Genomic DNA, 12,632 nt, shown 5'->3' with positions numbered 1-12,632 from the left:
TGGCGCAGTGGAGAGAGCACCAGCCTTGAATTCAGGAGGACCCGAGTCCAAATCTGGTCTCAGACACTCAACACTTCCTAGCTGTGTGACCCTGGGCAAGTCACTTAACCCCAGCCTCAGGAAAAACAAAAACAAAACAAAAAATTTAATTCATGTTGAATAAATCCATTTTACCCACTGCTTTATGTGGGCATGAAAATAGAGATAAATGTTCCTAGGACTGGAGTGCTATTTAAAATCTCTCTTTTTTTTTTTTTTTAAACTATTTTGTTATCTTAAAATAAGATGTTTTAAGATGGCTGCAGAAAATTTCTTTTAATGTCAGTGAGTTGTAAGGATGAGTTGGGAGATTTTCCATTGCCCTTTTATTTTCTGCATTTGCTATGTAACATTAAAAAAAATTATGAACAGAATGGGGAAGAGATGTTAATGAAATGTTTCCTTTTCCCTCAAACTAACAGTTCCCAGGAGTTAAGGATTTAAAGTTTTCCCCTCACTTCCCTCTTCTTTTCAAAGGTAATAAAGTGAAACTAAATCACAAAATGAGTATCAGAAAAAACGCTCTGGTCCATATTATTGGTATCAAACTTAAATGGAAACCTGTGGGACTTGAAAACCAAAAATTACCATCTGTAGTATTTATTTTGTTCAGCTTTCCCCAATTATTAGTCTGGCATGGGGTATATTCAGGAGTTAACTCAAGAGCTAAGAATTTGATACCTCTGATTTAGACAACCCTACTCTTAGTTCCTTAAATTTCCAAGAAATTAGACTTACTACTTTAGGATTTGTTTATTGTTGTTGTTTTTTGGCATGCTATTTGTTTTATACAGCACATCACAGGCAGAGAGCTTTTTAATAGTATCAATTCTCAAACTCATTGACTTTATGATCCCCTTATACTCTTAAATAAAATTATTGAGGTACACTGTGCATATATATGATATTATGAATTTAAAAGACTTTTTATTGTGAAAATAGTTTTGACTTTGTGTACTCCTGAAAAGGTCTTGGAGACAGCTGCTTTATAGAATTTGAGAGCTATAAGGGACAATAGAGATCATCTGATTTAATCTTATTTTTACAAATAAACCAAGGCCCAGAAAGGAAGGGGGTACTTGATCACAGTGTTGGAGCTTGAACACAAACCTAGATATATCTGAGTGCTCTTTCAGTGTAATAACCACACCATGAAAATGTTTGTAGCTTCTTAGTGACTAAAGAGTTTAATAGAATTCCTGTTTTTTCCTTCCTCTTTAACTTCTCTTCCTTTCCAGTTCTCTCCCAAAAGCAAATCACTATTTTGACCTAAGTTTGGAAAACCTAATCCAAAGTTAATTTTTGTAAAAGTGGGAGAGGTTCTTAGTGTCTTTGTGTTTTTAAGTAATTCACTTTATGTGCTTGATCTAAAGGCGGGAGATGATTTATGTTTGATACTAACTTTAACATAATAGCTAAAAAAAAAAAAAAAAAGGGATAACTAAAAGTTATGCTCTAACAACTGATGTATTCTGATTTTTCATGTTGCATAAAAGTTTTTATTAGAGTTTTTTTGAGCCCTTGTTTTGAAACTGGGTTAATTAATGGGTTTTAAAAGTTAGCACAAGGTATGTGAACTAGGATTTTGACTTCAAGCAAAGAAATGGAACTTTATTCATTTATTTGAATTTTTTAGATAGTTTATTAACTTTGAGCATGAAAACTTTAAATGAGTAAGTGAAATTGATATTTCAAAAGTAAATATCAACATATAAGAGGAACTAACTCCTTTCCCCTTTGTGATCTTTGTTCATTCATGTGTGTATTGTCACAGTTTTTTATATAGTTAAATTTCATTGTACATTGATTTTCCAGTTCCAATTTTTCAGGTTTATTTCATGTAGGTCTTTCTGCAATTCTTTTTATTTGTTGTATTTGACCTTTTAATTTACATTGCTTTTGATGATTATTGACCTAAGTCAGGAAGGCCTACCCTTAAATCTTTTCATTGGTTTAAACTGGCTGTTGGCATCCTAGAGAAGTTAGTTAACTTCTCAGTGCCCCAGGAGGCTTTTAAAGTTGCAAAGTGACAAGAAAGATATCACACTATGTTAAGAAGAGGGAGTTCCTAACTAGGAAATAAAACAAAATTACATTGACTCAATACATAATTCTCTTACATATATTGTACCATGTATTTTGATCAATGTTAATTGGAATATTTATCATCCATTCCATGTATTTGTGCAGATCATCACCATGCTTGGAATGCACTTGTTCTCCTTACATCTCAGTTTGTAGAAATCCTTTTCTTCTTTCAAAGCCCTCCTCTGGCACCAATTTTTCTCTTCCTGACCTCTTTTCTCAGCTGCAAATGATTTACACTTCACATTTCTCATAGCGTCTTGTTTATATCTCTGCAGTAATCGAATTCTGCATTTTGGATATTTGCATATGTCTTACTCCTCTATTAGATGAAAGTCTTGGAGGTCAGGGCCTCTTTTCATTTTATTTTTATATTATAAGAATCTAACACAGTGTCACTTAAATATGATAAACTTGATTTTGGAAAATATATTTTCCACAATTACTCCATTCTCCTATTCCCCACACAAATGCCATATAGACTACTTTTACTATGGGTGCCATTGTTAGAAACTTGGTACATTTATAGAATCAGGATCCAAAGATGTAGAAAAAGAAGAATCTTTGAAAGTTTGGAATGTTGAAAATTTCTATTTCATGTATTCACTTTATTTCAATTTAGCCCAACTAAAATGAGGTAATGAGATCTGCCCCCATCTCTTTCTTTTCATCTTTAATATTAATAACAGTATAGAATTTTAGCTTCTTAAGAATGTCTCCCTGAACTTTGAAGACTATTCTGATTACTGAAATTATTGATTTGCTTTGTGGTCCTTTCATGTTTTCTATTGGGGCTGATATATGTGTACAGTATTTACTTATCTTTTCATTTTTTGAAGTCTTGTTTGCTCCCCAGTATTTGATTTATATGAAGCTGTAGAATGATTCAGCATATATTCATTTCATCAAAATTTTAATGTTAATTAATTATATTTAAAAGGAATAGCAAGTTTCACATAATAGATTGGCAGTTTTGTGTGCACATTTCTTTATTATACTATTATGAAAATGCTTGTTTTAGTCCATAAATTGAAAATAAAATAAATAAATGTGAATAAAATAGACATGTTGTGATAACTGTATTGTTAATGAATTTTTCTAACATATTTCCCTTTGCAAGCTATGCCATCTCCTGTATCTCTCTCTGATTGAAAGAACTGCTTGTATTTCAAGTTCTACCTTCTCTATATAACCTTTCTTGGTTTCTCACTATCCAAATGGACTTGATTTTCTCCATTTTTTGCTGCTCATGTTAAAATTTGTATCCTATCTCTGTGTTTACATTGATTGCTACAAGACTGTTAAGTTTCTTGAGAGCAGTGATTGTGTCATTGAGCATACATTTATTGAGCATTTTCTTTTCCCCATTATAGAAGGAGGGGATACTCGATATTCTGATTATTTAAAGATCAAACATAATAATTAACAATGTTTTTTGAAAAGGTGGTATTATATATACTTTATTTTTTGAAGAGTATACAAAAATTTGGCCGGGAGGGGATTCATGCTTTCAAGAAACTTTTAGTCTAGTTAAGATGTAAAAAAAAATACTAAAAGGCACCAACAATTTAATGTAAGTAGTCTAGACTACAAATGCAGAGGAAGGAATGATCTCTAATGATCTCTAACAATCTTCATGCTTATAATAATAATGATGATGATGATGATGATGATGACACTGGAAACAGGCAAGTGAACATTCCCAGGTTTGGGAATGGTGCCTCAAAGAGGCAATAAAATAGCATAATCAAAGGAAATTGATATTCGAATGGCCTCAGGAAATTTAAATAAGAGTTTGAAAAGGAATGGGAATTTTAAAGCTATTTTTAGGATACAGCAAGTCATTTTTGACTTGACACAGGCCTCATATTGGTGAGTAAAGGGAGATAGATTATAAATGAAAGTTCTTTTTAGAATGTTTTAGAAGAGTTTGAATGCCAGGTCCATCAAAGAATTTGAACTTCCTTTTGCAGTCATTGGAGGTTATTGAAATTTTGAGGGGGGAGTGCTAAAAGAATAAATATGATTCATTATGACTATTGTCATGAGAAATTTCTTTCTTAAATTTGTTCATAATTTCCAATATTGATATTTCAGTTAGTTGCTACTTTGCCTGAGGATATTCGACCTGGTCCTGATTTTCATGGAATGCCCTGGGAGCCTATAATTATTACAGCCTTATTGGGAATTGCTTCATTTGCCATTTTCTTCTGGAGAACTTTCCTCTCAGTGAGTATATTAAATTTATTTTTAGGTGAAATTTGCATAAAATATTAATATTTTATTATATTTAACACTCTCCTAACAGCAAAGTATACTTCTATATATTCTTTCTCCATTTTGTTGAAGAATGTACACAAACTACTTGAAAAACAAGCTATCACTATACCATTTACAATGACAATTTCAAATGAAATACTTCATATTCATCTAAATATGACATAAATTCTGGTGGTAATTAAAATCAGTGGTACCTTTTGGATGAAATTTAAGCATCTTTCAATTAGTACTTGACAAATTATTTGTATTGCTAGTGATAAGTTCCTACACTTAGGTTCTTGTCCTTTCCAGACGTAAGATGATGAAGTCAACTTTAGAAAACATGGGAAATTTTGCTTGAAATAAAATTTTTTGTGACATTTTTAGTTATCACTTCATTGACATTAAATATAAGGATTTGCCTCTGTTTCAGGTACTATGCTATTAGCATTGGGAATACAGAGAAGAGAGGAATGAAAAAGTCTCACCTGTTAAGGAGTTTTATTGGCAAGGGCAGACATGTAGATATATAATTATATGTAGAAGAAATATGAAGTAGTGGGGTTTTTTGGGGGGTAGAGCACAGTATTAGCAGGCTTCAACTTTTTCAGGAAATTCAGAAAAGCTTTCTGTTCATGTAGATATGAATGTTTTACAAATTGATATTTTTACTTCTGTATAGCAAATTATAACTAATATAATAACTAATTACTCTGGATTTGCCTGTAATGTTTATAACTGAGATTCTCTTTCTCACATAAAATAGTGAAGTACTGTAGAAATTCCTGTAGTTCTGATTCTTATGGTTCTGGGATTTCATTGACTCATTGACTCCCATGTGGCATCTCCTTAGATCAGAGATTCTTGATCATTTAGTGTGATCGGTCCCTCTGATAGTTTGGTGAAGCCTATGGGCCCCTTCCTAGGATCTTATTTTTAAATGCACAAATAAAATATCATTACAAAGGAAACCATTCAACTGATCAAAGTATTTTTAAAAAGAAAAAGAAAACCCAAGTTCATACTCCCAGGTTAAGAACTCTTGCCCTAGATCAATAAAATTTGTCACTTGTTTTGCAATTTACAGTGTCCTGGGACACTAGTAGAGTGGCATGTGACTGAATTCCACAGACAGGATATACATGGGGGCATTTGAATCTAAGTTTTTCTTGGTGATGAGGCTTGCTTTCTCCTGTGCCACCCTGTCACTCTGTGCTACCTGATATTGTACCATCTATATTTAATACCTCACACTTCTGATTCTTAAAGAGTAAACTGGTCTTCATAAGTCAATTTTTCAAATTTGAAAAGTTATACTTTTAAATGGCAAGACAATTTTTAAATTTCACTTTAAATGACTGGATGAAATTGGGATGGAAATCTAAGCAGAGGAAGATCTTTCTTTGGCATCCCAAATTGGAACCCTGAAAGCATTTGTCTTATTGGAACAATCCTATAAATGATGGGTCATTTCTGTAGCACTATGTGATTAAGAGAGGCAGCCTATTGTAGTTTAAATAGAAATCTTGCTTTGGGGCCAAGAAAACCTGCATCTAAGACCTATCTTTCACATATATTGCAGTACTTTGTGATTTAAGTATCTTCACTTCTCAGTAACTCAGGCAACTCTTTTAAGAGTATAAGATGCATGTAGAACAGGTTTTGCTCTTAATTGTGAGAGGGAATTTTATTATTAGGGCTTATCACAATGAAATTACAGGTCCTGTTTTAAAAAAAACTGAGGGTCTGTTGTGGGTTCCATTCATATCACTTTTCTTTGGGGTGGTTTGGAAACAGTTCTTAGAAATAGTCGATATTTAATAAATACTTATTGAATTGAATTTCAGTGAATGGAATATAAACCCTCCATTCTTGCTTATGTTGTCTTTAGGTATTGCAGAGGTCTCCATTTAGTACTGTTTGCCACTAATATTAAATGCCCCTAGAATAGAGGGTATTTTAAAAAAAATTGTTTCTGCTTTCTATAGTTTTTATATTTTATCCCTCATTATTTGCCCTTATTCTTTGTCCCTGTCAGAATGATGGTATTTAGCAGTTTTCACTTTTCCTCATTTTCATTTTACTTATTCTGGTTTGAACTGGGATGAAAAATGAATCAATCAAATTTGTTAAAATTATGTGTAAAGTATGCCTTAAGAGTATGTACACTTCTCTCCTAAAAGCAAAATTCATGATTTGGAGTATTGAAGATCCCTTTCCTTTTCTTACTTATCCTTGTTTCATGGTACTTTGCTGAATTGGGTTTCAGGATAAATAATCATTACATAAAATGAAGCATAAATTGTCACTTTCCAAAATAGGGATTTTGGTTGTAGAAGCCCAAAAGTGAAACTTCAGAAGACAGCTAGTCTTAACTTACATGAACAAAAATTCTTTCTACAAGATATATGACAAGTGGTTATCCAGCTTTTCTTGGACCTATTACTTCTTTAGATGGCCTTCCATATTTCTATTTATTAGGAAATTCTCTTACCTCAAGTTTAAATTTGTCTTTCTGCAAATTGTGTGTACATATTTAATAGTTACATAAGTAGACCATTATCCTGTCTCTAAAATAGGGACATTAACCTATAGGCTTTTAATTTAGAAATCCTCTAAATATATTTATTTCATTTAATATAGTAGCAATATCAATCATTTAAAAGTAGAAATTATGTCTGATTGTGCTACATGTTTTATCAGGTGCCATAAAGTTTATAAAAAACCTTGACATATTCTTCTCTGTCTATTCTAGGTAAAGAGCAGAGTTTATCAAGGTAACATTTTTGGTTTGTATGTTACATATCCACTTAAGTCCAATATTTGGTAGAATTTACATATCTGTTTTATTGTAGATACCATGATTTCTAACAAATACATTGAATTCTAAAATGGTAGTGTTTTAAATTTGACTTAGGGAAATTCAGATATAAATACCCAATGATCTTATTGATGCTTTAAGATACAGAGATTATTTGGTCAAAGAGAGAATGTTAAAAGAAATTCTTGTTTGCCCTAAATAGCATGATGGATAACTTGTGGATCCAAAAACACTTTTTCTAGTACTTGTCACAATAGCCTATTTTTGCCAGGCTTATGTATTATTTTGTGTGTGAAAATTATAAAGTAATGCATTGTTTTAAGTGATGCTTTTGTTTTTACATCATATTTATTTCCAGAGACATCCTACTTTTTCCTTTAGTCTCTACTTTCTCTAGTCAACAAGCTGTCTCTTATAACAAAGATTTTTTTAAAAAAGTAATTGTAGATGCAAATTTTTTTGACAGCATATGCAATATACATACCTATAGTGCCCCCTGTCTGTAATGAAAAGAAGGAAGTGCATTTTCTCAATCTTTCTAAGAGAGCCAAATTTAATAAATCAATTAAGCATTTATTAAGTGCTTGCTTTGTGTCAGGCACTGTGATGAGCACTTAGTTAAGAACAACAACAAAAAAGGCAAATACATTTCTTGTCCCATTAGAGTTAAGGAATTATATAGCAGAGAATAAAGTATAAGAAAATTGGGAAGATAGAAGTAGGGGCTAGTTTTAAATCTAGATAGGATTTTGTGTTTGATCTTGGAGGTAATAGAGAACCCCACTATATAGTTTATTGAGTGAGGGTGATGGTGGAGGGATGTATATGACAATGATTGAATTTATACTGTAGGAAAATCACTTTAGTGGTTAAATAGGGGGTGAATTGAAGTGGGGAGATATTTGAGGCGAGCTAACCAATTTAGCAGATAGATCATTATAATTACACAGTGGTTGGTTTAATTTTTGTTTTTCTGTGTACATTGTTGTTAATCATATGACGTTTTTTTGGGTTTGCTAACTTTGTTCATATAAATCTTCCCCTGTTTTTCTGAATTCATTCATTTTATGGCATGGTAAAAATTTATATTCATCTAATACATTTGGTTTAAAATAATTTCTCATTCTTAGATACCAAGTTTTGTGCTACAATGGATACTTTGCTACATATGGAACCATTTTTTTAAAATAAGATTTTTTATTTTTCCAGATACATGTGAAGATAGTTTTCAATATTTACCTTTGAGAAAAACCTTGTCTTCTAAGTGTTTTCTTCCTCCTTTTGACAGCAAACAATCCAATATAGATTAAAAATATGTGCAAATCTTCTAAATATATTTCCAAATTCTTCATGATGCACAGGAAAAATCAGATCAAAAGGGGAAAAAACATGAGAAAAAAAATTAAGTACCATGCTTTGATCCACATTCAATCTCAATAGTTCTCTGGATGTGGATGGCTCTTTTCATCCCAAGTCTATTGGAATTGTCTAGAGCTAAGTCCATTATAATGGATCATCACATAATCTTGTTGTTGTATACAACATTATTTTGGTTCTACTTGCTTTTTTTTTTTTTTTTTTTTAGCATTAGTTTATGCAAGTCTTTCCAGGCTTTTCTGAAATCAGCCTGCTCATCATTTCTTATAGAACAGTAATATCCATTTTGTTCATATGCCATAATTTATTCAATCATATTGTGTTTGTGTTAATTTGCTGCATATTTTGTATACCGGAGATTTTTAATACATAGATTTTTATGTATGCAAGATCTTTTCAATTTTATGTAATGTGATCTCTGTCCTTGGTTAATTTAAGAAGTGTCTCCCAGCCATAGTCATAAAAGATGTATATACATCTTTTTTTCTCAGATTTTTTTTTTAAAGTGTGGTGTAGCCTTTTACATTTTGAGTATATCTGTTCAGAACTTATATAATAATTTATATATTATCTATAAGTTTTATAATTCTATATATATATAACTTAAATAATAATTTAAGTTCAGAACTTATATAATAAATTTAAGTCAATTTTTTGACAGAACTTTTCAGTTTTCCTACTAGTTCTTGTCAGATATGGAGTTCTTTCCAAGTAGTTTATGTTTTCAAGTTTTATCAAATACTGGCTTATTTTGAATGCTTATCTAATCAGTTGAATGAAGTTAATGATTATATTTTTTATTAAGAATAAATTCTTATTAGAAATAAATGTAGTAGTATAAACTACTACACTTGGGCTAAAAAAAAAATTCAATTCTGCAGTTATAATATGAGGGAGTTGTAGCTAAAAAGAAGTTAATAAAATTTCCATGGATCTTAATGGATTTGTAAAAAATCCACTAAAAAAAAAAATTGAATATTGAATTTGCTGTGTGCTATGACAGCCAAGCTAGTATCTTAAGGCTGCATTAATAAAATACAGTATACAGAAGAATGGAAGCATTATTTCCACTGTTATCTTACATGGTTTGACCACATGGGTATAGCTGTGGCCAGTGTCACATCTTTGAAAGGGATATTTTCTAGATTAACACATGACTAGAATAGTCTAGGAATTAAAAATTTTGAAGATCAATTAAAAGAATTTTGCCTGGAGAAAAAAAGACTTGGTGATGTGATAGTAGCCTTCGCATTGTTAAATTGTTATATGATTAAAAAGATTAGATTTGTTATGCATTGTTCTAGATATCAAAACTAGTACTTAAAGAACAAAAGTCATAGGGAAAGAGTTTAGTTTACTATTAACATTAAAAACTAAAAACAGTGAATCAGAAATAAATTAAGACCTCATAAATTGAGTAATCTGTCACTTCAACTTTTGGCTAAAAAATAATCAAGCTTAGTGATTTGGGTAATTCTACTTAATAGTGTATATTTTTACAGCTAAGTCCTAATTAGTTTATATTAATCCTATGACATGTTTTCATGTATTTAAATTCACATTTAAAAAAAAATTTAATTAATACTCTTTTTTTTAATCCCACAGAGACTAATAACATTCCATGACTTATAGCCATATGACAACATTGGTATAATATTGGCATTAAAGAACTACATATGACAAAATAAAATTTAATGCATGATCTAAACCAGAAGTGTCATATATACACAATCCTGAGTGTAGTCCACACCAGAATAAAATGTAATAGTTTTATAATTTTAAATGTGTGGATTTATTAATAAAAACACGAAATATATAAATAAGGTTTTCTAAGTCAGTATGTGGCCTGCAGGGATCCTCACGTAGAGTTTGAGCCCCCATTTCTATTTGATTTTGCCATCATTGATCCAGATCATTAGTACTAGAAAGTTTTAAAAGAAGTAGTCTACCTAGAACTTTGTGGAGTAAAAGAGACCCTGGGATATAGTGTCTAGTAAATAGTGAGGTTCCTAATAAATGGCTATTGATTGACATCATCTCATGTCTTCACATAGATTTGTAGTATTTAGAAGTGAAAGGGACCTTGAAAATAATCTTAATTCTATACCCTCAGTTTACAGGTAATGAAAGTTGAGATAATAGGAAGGGGAAAAGATTTGTTCACAGCTTTTGCAAGGTAGCAAGTAGCAGAATTGGGATTTATGGTTGAAGAAATAAGTTTAGAGAATTTAAATGATTTGTCCAGGTTTACATGGGAAATTAGCTGAGCAGGAATTGAATCTGTGTTTTGAAAAGATATGTAGAGATATAATTAGGCATAGAGTATAGAGGAATGTATTCCACCAAAAATGCAGAGGTAGAAATAGTATTGGGGGTAGGGGTAGGGAAGAGACATTTAGGAAACTAGTCTTACTGGAGAAGAGAGCTTATATTCAAGACTAGTAGAAAATTGAGTAATAGCTAAAGTAAGGTCAGATTATGGAAAATCTTACCTATGAGGAAAAAGAACTTGGCCTTGATCTTGTAGATAGTAGTGAGCAATTACACCAGGTATAACATGATTACAGTAACGTTACAGAAGAATTACTTTAAGTACAGAGGTTCTTAAACTTTTATGTGTCATAGAATTCTTTGGCAGTCTGTTAAATCCTGAAGGTTCCCTTCTCAGAAGCATGTTTTTAATTGCATAAGATAAAACTTATGTGGATTAAAACATAGAATCACCTTTTTTCGTTTGTTTGCTTGTTTTTTTCTTTTTTTGTCTGATTTTTCTTGTGCAGCATGTTAAATGTGGAAATGTTTAATTTAGAAGAATTATGTGTTTAACCTCTATATTGGTTTATGTGCTATCTAGGGTAGGGAGGAAAAAAATTTGGAACTCAAGGTTTTTCAAGGCTGAATGTTGAAAACTATCTTTGCATGTATTTTGAAAATAAAAAGCTATTATAAAAAAAGAAAACAGAACTACAAAGGAAACTAAAGAGTTAGTGAAAATAAAGTTGTATTTCATTTCCTATTTTCTGAAATCTATCCATAGATCTTTTTGGGGCTGGTAGACCCCAGGTAGATTACCCCTGTTCTAAGTAGCAGTAGGCAGAATGTGGTTTGGAGTGGTGAGAAATTCAAAATAGTTAAGCCTATTGCAATAAGGTAGGTGTCGGGTGCTTTGCATTAAAGAGGAATCATTAGGAAGGAAAAATAAATAGAAATTGTTGAATTATTAAAAAGTAGAACTCAAGAAAGAGAAATAAAGGATAAAAACTCCCAAGTTTTTGTTGGTGGTGAGGACAATTATGGTGCACCTTGCCTAGTAGAAAAGACTAAGTTGAGAGAAGTACCATTTTTCATTATGGGTTTTAGATGCTTGATAAGTTTGAAATGGGAAATATTTAGTAGATAGGAATGCTGTGTTAGAACTCAGGTTAGAAAACAGTATGTAAGATTTATATAAGTGATAATTGAAGTGAGAGTAGTGGATACATTTTGAAGAGTTTTGATAGAACTATGTTTTTTTAAAATAATATATTAGACAAGGCAAATTATTTTACACTGGGATGTGGTTTAGGAAATATGTTTGAATTGTTTCCTGTTCTTTAAATTATTTGATCTAGAATGATAAAACTGCTTTTTTTCAATTTGTGTTGTGAATTCATTCTACCAGTCTTTTGTTCTTCTTCCATAATGTTATTGCATATAGTACGTGCAGGACTTATTAGCAGATTAATTGTTTGAGCTACTATTATCAAAACTAAACATTTTTAGTTTAAGACCTTGATCATTGGTGTTTAGAGCTTGAAAAAGTTTGGATTTGAGTTCCTGGTATGAAATGTAAAATGTAGTTTTGTTTCATAAACTACTTAATTGATTTTTTAAAAAAAAGACATATAAATAATCTTGAAATTGTTAATTGTTTATTTCTGCTGTTGACATGAGAGCTGGTACAGTGGAAAGAATCTTGGTTTTGAGATCAGAGGACTGATCTCACACCTAGGTCCAAATTTCAACTCTGATACCAGTTCTGTGACTTTAGAGTTACTTACATGACTCTTTA

The 12,632-nt window shown here is 31.2% G+C and overlaps 1 protein-coding gene across 6 annotated transcripts in view; it reads left to right on the top strand.

Annotated features, from left to right (window-relative positions):
• Positions 1–12,632, top strand: part of MIA3 (MIA SH3 domain ER export factor 3) — a 59,124-nt gene that overhangs the window by 28,569 nt on the left and 17,923 nt on the right. For 4 of the 6 annotated variants that reach the window (XM_074262679.1, XM_074262678.1, XM_074262685.1 and 1 more), the window contains 2 exons: positions 4,222–4,353; positions 7,139–7,160. In XM_074262679.1, the coding sequence (XP_074118780.1) occupies positions 4,222–4,353; positions 7,139–7,160 (154 nt within the window). Of the gene's footprint in view, positions 1–4,221; positions 4,379–7,138; positions 7,161–12,632 lie in introns of all 6 variants that reach the window. The other 2 variants (XM_074262684.1, XM_074262682.1) reach the window with 1 other exon arrangement.

This window comes from Sminthopsis crassicaudata, chromosome 4, assembly GCF_048593235.1.
Source record: "Sminthopsis crassicaudata isolate SCR6 chromosome 4, ASM4859323v1, whole genome shotgun sequence".
Classification (NCBI taxonomy): Eukaryota; Metazoa; Chordata; class Mammalia; order Dasyuromorphia; family Dasyuridae; genus Sminthopsis; species Sminthopsis crassicaudata.
This window is presented reverse-complemented; position numbering and strand designations above follow the sequence as displayed.